Here is a 19,055-nt window from a genome sequence, read left to right as displayed (position 1 = left end):
GCAGTAGGGAATAAGTTTCATTACACTAGAAGTCTTTCAGAAAGCGCTGTAACTAGGTTTAAGGATATGATTCCTTCTTTATGTTCTCTAATGCCATATAACAACACAGTGCAGAGTAGCTACCTAAACTCTGTAAGGGAGATAGAGTATCTCGTCAATAGTTTTACATCCTCATTGAAGACAACTTTGGATGCTGTAGCTCCTCTGAAAAAGAGAGCTTTAAATCAGAAGTGTCTGACTCCGTGGTATAACTCACAAACTCGTAGCTTAAAGCAGATAACCCGTAAGTTGGAGAGGAAATGGCGTCTCACTAATTTAGAAGATCTTCACTTAGCCTGGAAAAAGAGTCTGTTGCTCTATAAAAAAGCCCTCCGTAAAGCTAGGACATCTTTCTACTCATCACTAATTGAAGAAAATAAGAACAACCCCAGGTTTCTTTTCAGCACTGTAGCCAGGCTGACAAAGAGTCAGAGCTCTATTGAGCTGAGTATTCCATTAACTTTAACTAGTAATGACTTCATGACTTTCTTTGCTAACAAAATTTTAACTATTAGAGAAAAAATTACTCATAACCATCCCAAAGACGTATCGTTATCTTTGGCTGCTTTCAGTGATGCCGGTATTTGGTTAGACTCTTTCTCTCCGATTGTTCTGTCTGAGTTATTTTCATTAGTTACTTCATCCAAACCATCAACATGTTTATTAGACCCCATTCCTACCAGGCTGCTCAAGGAAGCCCTACCATTATTTAATGCTTCGATCTTAAATATGATCAATCTATCTTTGTTAGTTGGCTATGTACCACAGGCTTTTAAGGTGGCAGTAATTAAACCATTACCTAAAAAGCCATCACTTGACCCAGCTATCTTAGCTAATTATAGGCCAATCTCCAACCTTCCTTTTCTCTCAAAATTCTTGAAAGGGTAGTTGTAAAACAGCTAACTGATCATCTGCAGAGGAATGGTCTATTTGAAGAGTTTCAGTCAGGTTTTAGAATTCATCATAGTACAGAAACAGCATTAGTGAAGGTTACAAATGATCTTCTTATGGCCTCGGACAGTGGACTCATCTCTGTGCTTGTTCTGTTAGACCTCAGTGCTGCTTTTGATACTGTTGACCATAACATTTTATTACAGAGATTAGAGCATGCCATAGGTATTAAAGGCACTGCGCTGCGGTGGTTTGAATCATATTTGTCTAATAGATTACAATTTGTTCATGTAAATGGGGAATCTTCTTCACAGACTAAAGTTAATTATGGAGTTCCACAAGGTTCTGTGCTAGGACCAATTTTATTCACTTTATATATGCTTCCCTTAGGCAGTATTATTAGACGGTATTGCTTAAATTTTCATTGTTACGCAGATGATACCCAGCTTTATCTATCCATGAAGCCAGAGGACACACACCAATTAGCTAAACTGCAGGATTGTCTTACAGACATAAAGACATGGATGACCTCTAATTTCCTGCTTTTAAACTCAGATAAAACTGAAGTTATTGTACTTGGCCCCACAAATCTTAGAAACATGGTGTCTAACCAGATCCTTACTCTGGATGGCATTACCCTGACCTCTAGTAATACTGTGAGAAATCTTGGAGTCATTTTTGATCAGGATATGTCATTCAAAGCGCATATTAAACAAATATGTAGGACTGCTTTTTTGCATTTACGCAATATCTCTAAAATCAGAAAGGTCTTGTCTCAGAGTGATGCTGAAAAACTAATTCATGCATTTATTTCCTCTAGGCTGGACTATTGTAATTCATTATTATCAGGTTGTCCTAAAAGTTCCCTAAAAAGCCTTCAGTTAATTCAAAATGCTGCAGCTAGAGTACTGACGGGGACTAGAAGGAGAGAGCATATCTCACCTATATTGGCCTCTCTTCATTGGCTTCCTGTTAATTCTAGAATATAATTTAAAATTCTTCTTCTTACTTATAAGGTTTTGAATAATCAGGTCCCATCTTATCTTAGGGACCTTGTAGTACCATATCACCCCAATAGAGCGCTTCGCTCTCAGACTGCAGGCTTACTTGTAGTTCCTAGGGTTTGTAAGAGTAGAATGGGAGGCAGAGCCTTCAGCTTTCAGGCTCCTCTCCTGTGGAACCAGCTCCCAATTCAGATCAGGGAGACAGACACCCTCTCTACTTTTAAGATTAGGCTTAAACTTTCCTTTTTGCTAAAGCTTATAGTTAGGGCTGGATCAGGTGACCCTGAACCATCCCTTAGTTATGCTGCTATAGACGTAGACTGCTGGGGGGTTCCCATGATGCACTGTTTCTTTCTCTTTTTGCTCTGTATGCACCACTCTGCATTTAATCATTAGTGATCGATCTCTGCTCCCCTCCACAGCATGTCTTTTTCCTGGTTCTCTCCCTCAGCCCCAACCAGTCCCAGCAGAAGACTGCCCCTCCCTGAGCCTGGTTCTGCTGGAGGTTTCTTCCTGTTAAAAGGGAGTTTTTCCTTCCCACTGTAGCCAAGTGCTTGCTCACAGGGGGTCGTTTTGACCGTTGGGGTTTTACATAATTATTGTATGGCCTTGCCTTACAATATAAAGCGCCTTGGGGCAACTGTTTGTTGTGATTTGGCGCTATATAAAAAAAATTGATTGATTGATTGATTGATTGCTGTTGACGCTACAAAGTCAAAACTATTATGTTCAAACTGCTTTTTTAGCAATCTGTGAATCACTAAACTAGTATTTAGTTGTATAATCACAGTTTTTCATGATTTCTTCACATCTGCAAGGCATTAATCTTGTTGGTTTGGAACCAAGATTTTGCTCATTTACTAGTGTGCTTGGGGTCATTGTCTTGTGGAAACACCCATTTCAAGGGTATGTCCTCTTCAGCATAAGACAGCATGACCTCTTCAAGTATTGTGACATATCCAAACTGATCCATGATACCATGATATATAGGCCCAACACCGTAGTAGGAGAAACATGCCCATATCATGATGCTTGCACCACCATGCTTCACTGTCTTCACTGTGAACTGTGGCTTGAATTCAGAGTTTGGGGGTCGTCTCACAAACTGTCTGCGGCCCTTGGACCCAAAAAGAACAATTTTACTCTCATCAGTCCACAAAATATTCCTCCATTTCTCTTTAGGCCAGTTGATGTGTTCTTTGGCAAATTGTAACCTCTTCTGCACGTCTTTTATTTAACAGAGGGACTTTGCGGGGGATTCTTGCAAATAAATTAGCTTCACACAGGCGTCTTGTAACTGTCACAGCACTTACAGGTAACTCCAGACTGTCTTTGATCATCCTGGAGCTGATCAGTGGGTGAGCCTTTGCAATTCTGGTTGTTCCTCTAACCATTTTGATGGTTGTTTTCCGTTTTATTCCACGCGTCTCTGTTTTTTTTTGTTGTCCATTTTAAAGCATTGAAGATCATTAGTAGATGAACAGCCTATAATGTTTTGCACCTGCGTATACGTTTTCCCCTCTCCAATCAACTTTTTAATCAAACTACGCTGTTCATCTGATCAGTGTCTTGAACGTCCCATTTTCTTCAGGCTTTCAAAGAGAAAAGCATGTTCAACAGGTGCTGGCTTCATCCTTAAATAGGGGACACCTGATTCACACCTGTTTGTTCCACAAAATTGACAAACTCACTGACTGAATGCCACACTACTATTATTGTGAACACCCCCTTTTCTACTTTTTTATTAATAGCCCAATTTCATAGCCTTAAGAGTGTGCATATCATGAATGCTTTGTCTTGTTGGATTTGTGAGAATCTACTGAATCTACTGGTACCTTGTTTCCCATGTAACAATAAGAAATATACTCAAAACCTGGATTAATCTTTTTAGTCACATAGCACTACTATTATTCTGAACACTACTGTACACCTTTAAAACAGACTGATTTATAGCTCATGCAAAACATTTTAGCATAAATTTAAAATGCATAAATACACAAAAATGTGCAAATGAATTCTCACTTGCCTATATCTCAAAATAGCTGTCAATCAAAACAGGATTCAGCCTTTCGACTGATCGTCCAATCATTGTTCGGAAGTCTGGTGTCCAGGCATACCCACAGCTCCATTTACCCCAGAGATGCTGGGCGTCTGAGGGCGGGACAAAATTGTGGCTTTATCCAATGAGCATCGAGTTTCGAGGCAATGAAAAAAAACCTTTCCAGGCAGTCCCATTGAAGTCAACGGACGCCCGGCTTCTATGGGCAGATGCACTGTCCACGGAGCGTTTAAGAAAAAAAGATCTATAAGAAGTTAAGAAAATAGTCAGTTTGTGATAAGTATCTGATTCTGAACAAACTCATCTTCAAGATGAACGTATTCTAAGTAACGTGTTTGTAGTCAATGAAATGTTAAACTGTACATATTTGACCACTTAAATTTTTTAACATTTTAGGGGAAGCTGAGCTTCCCTTGCAGTCTTAGAGAAATCGCCTCTGCCAGGGCTTTTGAGATCCAGTGTACCAAACAGAAATGTGCATGTGTTCTGTATATAGTATGTCTGTAAGTGTTGACATTTCTTTAATTCTGTTAAACTAAAGGACTTTGAGAGGTCACGTGCATTCAACTTCCTCAATGAGATCAAAAAACGCTTTCAGACAACATACGGGTCCCGAGCACAAACAGCCCTGCCTTACGCCATGAACAGCGAGTTCTCCTCAACACTGTCAGCCCAGATGGTGAGTATGACCAAATCCAGAGCTTTTGAGCAATGTATCCTCATGATGGGTTTCACACGATTACTAAATTCAGGAGTCTTAATCATAAATGTAGATTGAAAAAAAATTATCACGCATTTTAAACTGACACGAACACCTCTCCTTGATTTCCTTCTGTTTGTCATGTTTTCTCCGTGTAGAAACACCACTCAGACCCGCGGGGGTTAGATCGTCTCACCGAGACTCAGATGCAGGTGGATGACTTAAAGGGCATTATGGTCCGCAACATTGGTGAGCTTCTCAGCAGTTTTCACGCGCATACCTGACACGAGCATACCTGTGACTCACGCAATAGCACGAACGTCGTCGTGATGATCCCACCCGCTGTGTACACAGCTGGTCGCCGTTCTTTGATCCACCAGCTGCCGTGTGCTCTACGCTGGACGCTGCGTATAGAAAATAATTATTTCGTGGCCAATTAATCACTTTTTTCTGTAAATTGGCTATTGAAAACGGCTCTAATCGCATCCTGAATCACAGAGGAGGCTGCAGTTAGTGCACACGCTCACCTACCTACCTGCAGAAAGCATTTTGAGCCGTATAAAAAGGTAATTATTTGTCATGTTTACATTATCATGGCTTGTGTGCAGCTGTTAAAGTATGTTTGTAACAGATTTAACTTCTCGTAATCATTCAGACAAGCTGCGCTCCACTGACGTCACCACTCGCTCTCTTCACTTTTTCTTTACTCCACTTAACGAGCTGAACGTCGTATTGGAGATTAAATCGTGCCACATAGTACAGCATTTGTGCGTGAAAGATTTTTTTGAACATTTCAAAATTCTCTGTGCGCAATAGCACGCACCGGCGCCCCTCTCGCGTCCTGTCTGCACCTGTTACAGACGAGTTTACTCTCCAGCACGACACAGGTCGTGCTGTTGTGTGAATCAAAGGCATGCTCGTGTAAGTGGGCCTTAAGTGTCAGGTCACCGTGTTAAGGCGCCCTGACACTTGCACGACTTTAATCCGTGCACTTGTACTCACTTCGTCGTGATGATCCCACCCGTTGTGTTCCCAGCCGGATGCCGTGCTTTGTTCCAGTGGAGGCTGCGCTTTGTGCTGCTGGACACTGCATATATAAAATAATTATTTCATAGCGGATTAACCATTTTCTCTGAGTTGGCTGTTGAAAACGCCTCTAGTCACTTCCAGAATCACAGAGGACCGTTTCATCTGCCACGTTTTTCCCTCTTTCTCTCTTGTGTGCTTATTAATGAGGTAGAGAACGTATTGGAACATCTAAAAGGTAATTATTTGTAATGTAATAGCTTGGTAAAACAGTTGGATGTTCATTCCTTCTTATAAGTAGCTGTAAAAGTATGTTTATGATATATTTAACATCTCATAATCGTTCAGACGAGCTGCGCTGTGATGTAGTGCGCTGATGTAATCACACACATGCAGTGTTTTTGAATTGTTTGTGCAGTGTTCACGTGATGTTGACGTGATTAATGCGCGATGGAGATTTTGAAGAAGCCGCGCACAATTTACGAGTTTGAAGTGAGTTTACTCTCTTGCATGGCAGAGTGCATGCAAGTGCACGGATCAAAGTCGTACAAGTGTCAGGGCACGTTTAGTTAAAGGTGCCTGATGGAGGTTATTAAGTAGTCATGAGGTTTGCATGCACTACATTCGTGGGTAAGCATTGCGCACAATAGCAGATGCTAATCAAGTTGGCTAACTATAACTGCTTCACTAACACCATGCAATGTGAACCTGTCTTCAGCAAAAGCACAGTGGGGTTGGTTGGATTCCTTACAGATGAGGACAAAATACAACATTTTATTTTTTCCCAAGTGCTTTTTTTAACAGCAAGGAATTTTCAACGCAGCATTTCTAAACATCCTCGTTTTATTTTTGATGCTTAAACTATTTTACTTATCACCACAAAAATCAAAAATTACCACGGTCAAACGTATTAGCCCCCAAGATGCTATTGTGTGTACTTTTTGCTGGATAACTGCCTGCAGTCATTTGTTGTAGTTTTCATCAACTCTTAGACATGACTTTTGAGGAATCCCAGATTGTCCTCCTTTGGTGAATATCTCAAGCTCTTCCAGATTTCTTCTGGCATGGACCTTGATCTTCAGTTCACACCACAGAATTTCAATGGGATTCAAGTCAGGCTTTAGTGCAGGCTAGTCAGTAACATTCACTGTGGTTTTCTGAAGGAAGGCAGGAGCGATGTATGTTTTTGGTCGTTGTCGTGCTGGTAGACAAAGTGACAACCCAGACCCAGTGTTGCTGTTGACTGCTTGAGGTTTTCTTTCAAAATCTTCACACATCCTTCTTTCTTCATGATTTCTTCCACTTTGAGGAGCTTCCCAGTTCCAGATGCACTGAAGCATCCCCACAGCATAATACTCCCACCGCCGTATTTCACTATGGAGATTTCTTTGGGTTATATGATTCTCCCTTTTTCTCCAAACATAAGCAACACCTCTCTGGCCAAAGAGCTCTAGTTTTGTCTCATCTGACCAAAGGACATGGTTCTAGTATGCATAATCTTTGTGCAGGTTGTCCTTAGCATACTTCAGTCTGGCGTAAAGGTGTCTCTTCTGCAGAAGTGGAGTTTTTCTTGGTCTGCAACCTCACAGTCCATTCCTGTCGAGGGCTCCAGTGATTATCTTCTCTGGGACTACACTTTCCAACTTGGCTAAGTCATTCACTAGTGTCTTGACTGTTGTTCTGGGGTCTTTAGACACATCTCTCACTAGTTTTCTTTTTAGAGTCTTTGAAATCTTTTACTTATTACTCCAGGGATTAAAGTTCTCTGTCGCGATGATAGATTTGCATCAAATGGGCTGCCAAAAGGCAGGGTTAGTTGTGATGGCATCCTGACACAAAATCAAGGCTGGACAAAAGATATCAAATTTACTGCATTCAAAACATTTAAAAAACTGTTTTTAGAATAACAGCTCTGTTTTGTTTCTTCTCACTGGCAGCGGGTCCCTATGTCTTAGAGTTCCTTATGTGTGAGTGTGTGTGTGTGTGTGTGTGAGATACACACATCTCACTGTTTAAAATATCTCAAATTTTTGTTGCAGCAGAGTGATAGTGTCTCATGTCAGTCTGTTTTCAGCAACAGGTTGGTGTGGCTTTCATTATTTGTGGTGTCTTTTTTTTTCTTGCAGACTTGGTTGCACAGAGAGGAGAGAAGCTGGAGCTGCTGATTGACAAAACAGAAAATCTGGTTGATTCAGTAAGTTTAAATTAATACTTTGTCTATGGTAGTTTTGCACAGGTTGTTTGATTTCTGTTCTACATCATTTTAAACCTTAACTTTTTTTTTTTACTGAGATGTAACTAGAGGGTAGAACACGTGCTTCCACCAACCAGAGATGACAGTTTTCTGGTTATTCTCTGATATCCGGGTTTCGGATGGACAGATACAATTCTACAGGAAACTGATTGGCTGCATTTTGTAGTTCTGGACAGGTGACCAGGCAGAAGTAGTCGTGCACATGGTCATCATGCGGGTTTGCTCAAATTGGTTATGTGCATGATCACTCAGTTTCACAGTTTGTTGTGCTTTAACTTTAATGAACTCACACTAGAAAACCTCTCATTAAGCATGATCACCATAAATTCATTAATGTTTTTCAATATTCACAAATACATGGTGACTGTGTGCGTAACCAAATCGAACAAACCTTCCCAGACAGTTTGACAGGAATCAGGTCAACATTGAACTGTTCGGTATGTGTCTACAGAACAAACGTCTCTCAGACCCGATAGCAGAACATTTGTGTTCTGATGTACAGTCGTGTTCAGAATAATAGTAGTGCTATGTGACTAAAAAGATTAATCCAGGTTTTGAGTATATTTCTTATTGTTACATGGGAAACAAGGTACCAGTAGATTCTCACAAATCCATCAAGACCAAGCATTCATGATATACACACTCTTAAGGCTATGAATTGGGCTATTAGTAAAAAAAAAGTAGAAAAGGGGGTGTTCACAATAATAGTAGTGTGGCATTCAGTCAGTGAGTTCGTCAATTTTGTGGAACAAACAGGTGTGAATCAGGTGTCCCCTATTAAAAGATGAAGCCCAACTTTGAAAGCCTGAGGAAAATGGGATGTTCAAGACATTGTTCAGAAGAACAGCGTAGTTTGATTAAAAAGTTGATTGGAGAGGGGAAAACTTACACGCAGGTGCAAAAAATTATAGGCTATTCCTCTACAATGATCTCCAATGCTTTAAAATGGACAACAAAAAAAAGACGCGTGGAAGAAAATGGAAAACAGCCATCAAAATGGATAGAGGAATAACCAGAATGGCAAAGGCTCACCCATTGATCAGCTCCAGGATGATCAAAGACAGTCTGGAGTTACCTGTAAGTGCTGTGACAGTTAGAAGACGCCTGTGTGAAGCTAATTTATTTGCAAGAATCCCCCGCAAAGTCCCTCTTTTAAATAAAAGACGTGCAGAAGAGGTTACAATTTGCCAAAGAACACGTCACTGGCCTAAAGAGAAATGGAGGAATATTTTGTGGACTGATGAGAGTAAAATTGTTCTTTTTGGGTCCAAGGGCCACAGACAGTTTGTGAGACGACCCCCAAACTCTGAATTCAAGCCACAGTTCACAGTGAAGACAGTGAAGCATGGTGGTGCAAGCATCATGATATGGGCATGTTTCTCCTACTATGGTGTTGGGCCTATATATCACATACCAGGTATCATGGATCATTTTGGATATGTCAAAAATACTTGAAGAGGTCATGTTGCCTTATGCTGAAGAGGACATGCCCTTGAAATGGGCGTTTCACAAGACAATGACCCCAAGCACACTAGTAAACGAGCAAATCTTGGTTCCAAACCAACACAATTAATGCCTCGCAGATGTGAAGAAATCATGAAAACTGTGGTTATACAACTAAATACTAGTTTAGTGATTCACAGGATTGCTAAAAAAGCAGTTTGTAGCATCAACAGCAGATGCTACTATTATTGTGAACACCCCCTTTTCTACTTTTTGTTTTTTACTAATAGTCCAGTTTCATAGCTTAAGAGTGTGCATATCATGATGCTTGGTCTTGTGGATTTGTGAGAATCTACTGAATCTACTGGTACCTTGTTTTCCATGTAACAATAAGAAATATACTCAAAACCTGGATTAATCTTTTTAGTCACATAGCACTACTATTATTTTGAACACTAGAGTTTTGTGCATGTTCTAAAAACTGTGAGCCATTGGTTACATGTTATATGTTGTATGTGTACTTGCATACTATATAGTTGTCAAAAAGCAGAATGTTACAATCTACAGTTGTGTTCAAAAGTTTACATACCCTGACAGAACATTTGTTTTACACAAGAACTTTGTGTAACAAAAACTTTTTTCCACTTATGGTTAGTGGTTGGGTGAAGCCATTTATTGTCAAACAACTGTGTTTACTCTTTTTAAATCATAATGACAACAGAAACTACCCAAATTACCCTGACCAAAGGTTTACATACTCCTGTTCTTAATACAGTGTGTTGACCCTTTAACATCAGTGACAGCTTGGAGTCTTTTGTGGTGGTTGTGGACGAGGCTGCCACTGAATATGTCTTGGACTTTATTTACATCAATTATGAAGAAAATAAAGAGTATGATACTCTATGGTAAATCTGCATGGAGTAGACAGTTCTCAAAACTGAGTGACTGTGTAAGAAGGAGAAGAGTGAGGAAAGCCACCAAGACACCCAGACAACCCAGAAGAAGTTCTAGGCTTATGTGGCTGTGATTGTAGAAATTGTGCACAGTGCAAATTTTGCTTTTGTATCACCAGTTTTACAGCTTCATGATGAAAAGAATTTTCTTAAAAAGAAGACCTGAAAGTTCAGCTACAAATTGCCAGAAGGTACATCTGAGATGCAACCTTAGATTTGATCTGTTTTAGTGAAAGAAAATCCTTCTCTGCTCTACTTCACTATGTGCATACTTCATTAGGAGAGATCAAAATGTTCCCAGACAGGGGAAAATATCCTTTTTCTTTCTAGTTCTATTGCCAAAAAAAAAAAAAGAAAAGAGACTTGAATACATAGCAAACCAAACCCGTCCCAAGTCCACAAATGTGAGGGGGGTGGGGGTCCATTGCATTTTGCTGCCTCTTGTACTTAAAATCGTACGCTTAACCTGCAAACAATTTCCTGAATCAGTCATCTGGCACGGCCAGCTTGCAAGTCTTTGAAAGTCACCACGTACGTCATCAACACAGGTCTCAATGCACGCTTCACAAAATTTTTGCTGGATTACTCGACGCAGAAGCACACATCGCTAGGAGGTGGGGAATCCTTCCTGTGATCAATGTGTATGTGATATCTTACAAAGACGTTGTGTGTCCAAGTGAAACTTGGTACACAAGATCACCTCACTATGATCTCAGACAAGTTCAGCTTCAGGCCTGTTTCAGTTCTTTTTCTGTTGTTGTTGTTTTTTTGTAATTTAATTTTTATTAGCATTTCGTGCCAAATATATACATAACATATATTGTAGCTACTGTGTGTTCATCATCCTCATACTATCAACATCAATTTACAATCATTTCAAAAGCACACATCCCCCAACAAAAAATGTTGTAAAGTAATATTAGAAAATAATACAAACAGAACCAAATCAATTAGGGAGTAGACTGTTATTACAACTTAACTAATGATCTGAGAAAACAGAATCAGGACTATGAGGCCTTAAATAGTGGATCCATACATAGTGACGCATGTGACAGAATTTCTCTACTTCCAGGGTACAAACCATGGCATTTTCAATGGGATTTTTGCAAATTACACGCAAACAAAGTGAAAATGCCAAGAAAAGGTGACCATGTGGTGGGAAAGTGGACATGTGTTGCGGCTTATTTATGATAAGAAGCACAAATGTGTTGAGGCAGTTTTGCAGGCAAGAGAACGGAGCTACTCTGGTTAGCTGTGTAGGCTAACACTTACTGACACGACTCCCACCTCCTCGTCCTTCCTTCTCTAGCAAAAACCGGAAAAAATGTTTTTCGTGACTGCTTTGGTGATTGCAGCTGAAAAAAAACCATTTATCCATGTGATGAAATGCTGTATAAACAGTGAGGAAAATAAGTATTTGAACACCTGCGGTTTTGCAAGTTCTCCCACTTAGAAATCATGGAGGGGTCTGAAATTTTCATCTTAGGTGCATGTCCACTATGAGAGACATAATCTAAAAAAAAAATCTGGAAATCACAGTGTATGATTTTTTAAATAAATTATTTGTATGTTACTGCTGCAAATAAGTATTTGACACCTACCAACCAGCAAGAATTCTGGCTCACACAGACCTGTTAATTTTTCTTTAAGAAGCCCTCTTATTCTGCACTCTTTACCTGTATTATTTGTACCTGTTTGAACTTACCTGTATAAAAGACACCTGTTCACACACTTAATCAACCACACTCCAACCTGTCCACCATGGCCAAGACCAAAGAGCTGTCTAAGGACACCATGGTAAAACTGTAGACCTGCACAAGGCTGGGATGACTACAGGACAACAGGCAAGCAGCTTGGTAGAAGACAAACTGTTATGATTTATTAGAAAGTGGAAGAAACACAAGATGATTTCAATCTCCCTCGGTCTGGGATTCCATGCAAGATCTCACTTTGTGGGGTAAGAATGATTCTGAGAAAGCTCAGAACACACAGGAGGACTGGTCAATTGCCAGCATTAAACAACAAGAAAAACAGAGAAATACTAAGGTGATCGGCGGCAACTAGACCTAAACTTCACTAAAAGACCCAGAATTTAGGTAAAGTTGAGGCTGCAGCCCACTCCAATTACTAATAAATGAATTAAAAGAATAAAAACGTAAAACAAAACTGTACCAGTATGCTAGCCATCTAGACTGCGGTAAACCAGAAAAGAACATTGCAGTAGTAATAATTCTGCCAATAATGTGAATAGTGACTGACTTATTTGTGGATCTCAACTGCAGTTTTGCGCTGAGAGTGTCTCAATATTGTGTAACTGGGCAAAGTGATGAATGCAATCATTGTAAGTGATGTGTGTGTGCATTGATACCACATTTTAGAGGAGCACAGGTGACTAAAACATATACCTTGGTATTTATAAAGCAATTTACTATATATTGTTCATTTCGAAGACATTTTGTGGAGCCCCTCCAACTTTTACCCCAGCTCCCCCAACAAAAATTACCTGGTGCCGCCACTGCACAGACAGAGTTGATTCCATTCACCTCATCACAGGCTGCAGCAGTGGCCTTTTTTAAAGAACAGTGGCTGTAAAACTACAATTGGAATGTTGTAAAGCATTTCAAATTTCGCTTTTATTTAAGTGCTGCAAATGATGATGGTAGTGGTAATAATGTTTTCAGCATATCAACTAACGCAACAATGTGCCTTTAAAAGATTGCACAAATACTGCAATTTCTGTTACTTCAAACATGTTGCAACATGTTTTGCAATAAAACTGCCTCTTTTACACAACACATTGGACAAACTCAATGATCCACCCATCTACTTTTTGCAACTAGTTTTATTTGGGATTTTAGGTAAAAACCTCTGTTTGATTTCCATACAACTTTCAAAATTTATCTTAGATTTTTTTTTTTCCTTTTCACTTTCTGATCTGCCTCTGATATGCTATAATATCGATTTAATGCAACCACACATTTTCACGTGTTCCAGCCAGACTGTACGCGAAATCCTGTAAACCCACTTCCAGGTTAAAATGACCCACGTAAAACTCATCGTCACATGATGGTCATGGCGTGACGTATAAATACAGGAAATTACGAAATGTAGTTCACCAATCAAGATAACATTAATTATTACGGTTAAAACTTTGCAATAGAAACTACATTACCCATCAGGAGAGCGAATGTTTTTTCCGGTTTGGAGGTTTGCCAGTTGTTTGCGAAGCAGAAGTCACTCAAAAGGATTAGCTGGTCTGTTCGCTGATGAGATTTTTATTATAGATGTTTTACGTTGCTTTGTATGAGCTACTTTGAACACCGCGGACACTTCGAGGTACTACATGTCTTTATGGTGATTGTATTGGTTTAACAGCTGTAAATTATTTTTGATCTTAGTATTCAGTTACGTTACTAGCCAGCTAATGTTAGCTTGTTTTTCAGCTAGCCTCAGCTTTCGTTTTCATTTCTCATGGCTGTTACACATGAACGCATTTTGTCACAGTCGCCTCATGCGTCCCTCGTGTTTCCTACCTGATGAGTGACATTGACTCTCTGTTATAACCTTGTTTTTTTATTGTCAATCAGACATATCGCTGACCCCCCCCCCTGCTGTTGCCATGGCAATCCTGTTTGCTGTGGTGGCCCGTGGAACCACCATCCTGGCCAAGCACGCGTGGTGTCGGTAACTTCTTGGAAGTGACTGAACAGATTTTAGCCAAAATTCCCTCTGAGAACAACAAACTGACTTACAGTGATGGCAGGTAACCCTTGTGTGTGATGGGCTTTCAGCAACATCTCTAACTCACATGGTAACCGGACCATTCGTAGACACAAAAAAAGACTATTCAAAGACAGATTTACTGAATGAAGTCAAGTCATACTTCTGAGAGATTCCACCTGTGTTAAATTAGTGTGAATATTAAAATGACAAACTATTTGTCCTGTATGATACCTACATGTAAGCCGTTTGCAGAAAAAAAAACGCATGAAAATCAGTGTAGTATTCAGAGCGTTACAATGGATTAAATGTGCTGTGCCTGTCAAACAGTAATGAGTAGAGCGGGTCGGATGACTAGTCTAAAGCCTGGTTCACATGACAGGGTTTTAAAATTATCTTTAGGTTTCCAAAACCTGAGAGACCACACACGTGAAGATAAAAAAAAATCATAGATCTTACAGTGTTGGTCGTACAGTGTGTGGTGTTCAGCCACACGGTAAGGACAATAACACCACACACAAACAGATTTCACACACGAACATTCCCAGCACAGACAGGAAATCTCGCAAAATCTCTTGAGATTAAACGTGACTTCAGAGTAAACAAACAGAGATATTTTGTGGACTATTTAAAACGGGGGGGACGATACAAAAAGAAAAAGAAAAGGAGTTCTTTAAAGGAGTGGAGACAGCGCGACCACCGGACTTTCTGGTAAGTCAGAACAGCTGTTTTGATTTTATTTTCCGCTCCGTACATCCGTCACCTCGCTTTCTGATTGGCTACATGTCACATTCAGCAGGCTGTCCGTTTGTGGTCGGAGGACACAACATACACTGCGATATCCATGTTGAATATCCCCGATTTACGATCGGAGCGCTCCTGACGTCCTTCCGAGCAGATCAGAGCGCTCTGAACACACCACACATGGCAGGAATATCTGATAAGATTATCGTTAGCGTCATCACGATTGTGAGGGCATCCTTAAGATTGTCAGAAGGGGAAGATCAGGTCCGATATCGGCCTAATTATCCTACCGTGTGAACCAGGCCTGAGATGGCGGCCCCACGACTTGTCAGTCGCAATAGGCAGTAGCGGTCGATGCGGCGTCTACGCTTTATAATCTCTATGATCGACTCATACTACTGATAGATTACACCACACTCTCACGAGCGCCACTATCTTAGCATGTGACAAGCTAAAAGTGGACGCTCTCGTTATGGCCGAACAACTTTCCAGAGTTTCTGGGGATTCTGTGTTAGTACGCGCCCGTGGCTGATGTGCTTGATGAATTCCTGCGCAAAAAGTAGTTTCCAGATAATTATGATATATTCCTGTGAGATAATGAGTATATCTCATGTAAATCAATTCTAAAAATTTACCATTAATAAAATTATAAAGAGAACTGAAGTTTTAAGAGTGGCCATAATAAATATTAAGAAACTTAAAAGTTTATGAGCATTGTAAACATTAACACATGGAGTTTGATGCGGAAGAGTTGAAAAGATACAATTGGAATATTTTGACGACCATTTACGATTGGCGATGAAAGACTTGGGTGTTAACTTCATGTTAAAGTCAGAACAAAAAGCTGCACTGAAAGAGATCTGTCTGGGAAGAGACACATTCTGTGTGTTGTCACTCCAATGAGAGTGGCACTCTGACAGGATGGCAAAAGTAGTCCAGCGAACTCAATCTGTGGGCGAACTATCCCACAATGCTAAAATAGCAGAGATGTCGGTCCAATGAGAGCAGCACTCTGAACAGGGTGAGATCCACCTGTGTTAAAGGAAGTGTCACATATAAAAAGAGAGTTGCACTAGACATAAAAATCAGTATGGAGCTGGAGCTGACACCATGGAATATCCCTGCATCACCTGCCATAAACCAGTCCACAGTCATCACCTGGCCATCACCTGTGACAGTGCTTTGTTTTAATAAATAATGAATGGTTCTTCATATGTCTATGAATAGTCTTTTTTTTTTTTGTCTGTGAATGGTCTTTTTTTATGTCTATGGATACGCTTTTTGTTTGTGAATGGTCTGTGTGTATGAATAGTCCGTAAACCACTCACATAGACACACCTGCATGATGAGACTACATCGAGGAGTGTTTCACTAAACCTCCATAAAGAATTAAGCCAGGTTTTATAGTTATCCTGTCTGAACTTAGATGTGAATCAGTTTTATTAAAGCATTGGTACATATGATACTATGTCAGATGTATTTGTATCACTACTCTACTTTAGACCAGGTTAACAGTCAGGTTTTATTAGAAGAAGAAGAAGAAGGGACTTCATTGTCACTGTACATACAGCTAAATTTGTCCTCTGCATTTAACTCATCCTAATTACAGTTAGACACAATCCAGCCACTAGGGGCACTGGGCAGTCACAGTCTGACACCTGGGGACCGACTCCAGCTGTAAAAACGCTCTTATGGTCTGGGGCAGAGAAAGGAGCAGACCCTAAATAAGCATTTTTGATTGTGGGAGGAAACCCACACAGACACGGGAGATCAGGCAGACACCAAATGTTAAGAACCAGGCAGGAAGCAATTCCACGGCCTTCTTCCTCCGAGACAACAGTAAAACCACTATATATATATATATATATATATATATATATATATATTTTTTTTTTTTCTATGAACTCTGATCTTCAGTTCTTTCCATAGATTTTCTGTTGGATTAAAGTCAGGTGATTGGCTGGGCCATTCTAGTAGCTACATTTTCATTCTCTGAAACCAGATGAGTTTCCTTGGCTGTGTGTTTGGGATTATTATCTTGCTGAAATGTCCACCCTTGTTTCATCTTTGTCATCCTGGTAGATGGCAGCAGATTTTTTTTTTTTGTTTTTTTTAATCAAGAATGTTTCAGTACATTTTTCCAGTCATCCTTCCTTCAATGATATGAGGTTTGACATTGCCATATGCTGAAAAACAGCCTCACACCATGATATCTCCATCTCCTTCACTGTTGGGATGGTGTTTTTGGGGTGATGTGCAGTGCTATTCATTTAGAAATCCTTCTCTAACTAATGGCGTCAGTATGTTTTACAGCAATTAGGCTGTGAAGATCTTGAGAGAGCTCTTTGCTTTTACCCATCATGTGATGTTTCTTGTGTGACACCTTGGTAACAAGACAACTATTTATAGGCCATCATTTGGGACTGATCATGAATTGCACTTATAAGGGGCAGGACTGCTTTACTTTTTTTTTTCTGTGTCATTTCACCTTATTAACTTTAATTTCTGCACTTATTTGTTTTGGTTTCTTTATACGAGGTCTGTTAGAAAACTATCCAACCTTTTTATTTTTTTAAAAAACTATATGGATTTGAATCATGTGCGCTTCATCAGCCAAGCTTGAACCTTCGCGCGCTTGCGTGAGTTTTTTCACGCCTGTCGGTTGCGTCATTCGCCTGTGGGCAGGCTTTGAGTGAGCACTGGTCCACCCCCCTCGTCGGATTTTCATTGTCAGGGAAATGGCTGAGCGATTGGAGCAGCGCTGAATCAAATTTTGGTTGGAAACCATTCGGAGATTCGGACGGCTTTCGGTGGCTTCTCAGTTGAGTGAGTATCCAAGAAATTGTGTAACAGCTGGGCATTGTCACAACTTGTCCTGTGAGACTTCCAACACGGACGTGCTTTTTGTTGTGCGCCATGCGGCTCCGTCCCGACGCGCGAATTCCTCCGCACGTCTTTCATTACAAAATCTCCTGTAACAGGGAATGTGCCGCAAAAGTGCTGATGTACACCTCTTCCACAATTTCTCTGGTACTCAGACGACTTCCCGGATCAACACCAGCCTTCACTTTGGAAATGATCTGGTCGTTTCAGCCTGTCGATGGCCGCTCGGAGCGCAGCGCTCCGTCCGCCGCTGTGGGGTGTCTTTAATCCGGTTGTAATGGTCCTTAATCTGTGGACACCCAGAGTATCCTACCGAAAGCCGTCTGAATCTTCCGAATAGTTTCCACCTGGCTGTCTCTCACAGTTTCTGGAAAAAATTTGATTCAGCGCTGCCTCCAATTGCTCAGCCATTCCCTGAAAATGAAAATCCGACGAGGGGGTGACAGTGCTCACTCAAAGCCTGCCCACAGGCGAATGACGCAACCGACAGGCTGAAAAAACTCACGCATGCGCTTGAAGGTTCAAGCTTGGCTGATGCAAGCGCACATAATTCAAATCCATATAGTTTTTTAAAAAATAAAAAGGTCGGATAGTTTTCTAACAGACCTCGTATATGTGTATTACTTGGGTTGTAATGACATCTTATGAAAATTTCATGCCAGTAGCACGCTTTAGAATATTTAGCGATTTGTTTTCTTTCCCACAAATACAGCATTACATATTTTTACATTGATCATTACAAGTACACAGATCCTATTCACAATCAAGAAATTCCTGTATTCTCAGCTTTGCTACATTTGCTGTTGCAAACATGGTACAAATGTCTTACACCTGTGTCAAAAGTGTAACTTGTAGATTTTTCTTTCTCTGTCAACACTTATGAAATTCTTGTGACAGATACAAAAATTCTGTGATACTTTCACAGATTGTGAAAATTGTACACTCACAGTTTTGCTGCAGTTGCTTCAGTGAATATTGTGGAAAAACACACTCACAAACTTGTGAAATCATCAATAAAATTTAAAGGCCCTCCTCCGCCACCCAAAGGTGCATGGAGGCGACCCTCTCATCTACTGGGGTAAATTCCAATGTAGCGGCGCTCAGCCGGGGGCTCGTGAGTATTCCCACACCCGCCCAGTGCCTCACACCCTGGGCAACTCCAGAGAAGAGTAAGGGTCCAACACCTATCAAGTAGAGTAGTTCCAGAGTCAAGGCTGTGTGTGAAGGTGAGGCCCACCAGATCTAACTGGTATCGCTCCACCTCCCACACAAGCTCCGCTTCTTCCTCCACAGCGAGGTGATGTTCCACACCACCAGAGCTAACCCCTGCTGCCCCAGT

The 19,055-nt window shown here is 40.6% G+C and overlaps 1 protein-coding gene and 1 pseudogene across 1 annotated transcript in view; both read left to right on the top strand.

Annotated features, from left to right (window-relative positions):
* The window catches only part of LOC117520196 (vesicle-associated membrane protein 7), a 29,222-nt gene extending 21,219 nt beyond the window's left edge, over positions 1-8,003 (top strand). Inside the window, exons 4-6 of the mRNA XM_034181513.1 lie at positions 4,535-4,672; positions 4,852-4,942; positions 7,846-8,003. Of these exons, the coding sequence (XP_034037404.1) occupies positions 4,535-4,672; positions 4,852-4,942; positions 7,846-7,928 (312 nt within the window). The 3' untranslated portion in view covers positions 7,929-8,003. The remainder of the gene's footprint in view (positions 1-4,534; positions 4,673-4,851; positions 4,943-7,845) is intronic.
* A 5,957-nt stretch (positions 8,004-13,960) lies between these two features.
* Positions 13,961-19,055, top strand: part of LOC117520546 — a 42,990-nt pseudogene continuing 37,895 nt past the window's right edge.

The sequence above is a fragment of the Thalassophryne amazonica genome, chromosome 11 (genome assembly GCF_902500255.1).
Source record: "Thalassophryne amazonica chromosome 11, fThaAma1.1, whole genome shotgun sequence".
NCBI classification, from domain to species: Eukaryota; Metazoa; Chordata; class Actinopteri; order Batrachoidiformes; family Batrachoididae; genus Thalassophryne; species Thalassophryne amazonica.
Note: the sequence above shows the minus strand (reverse complement) of the source record. Positions and strands in the feature narration are given on the sequence as shown.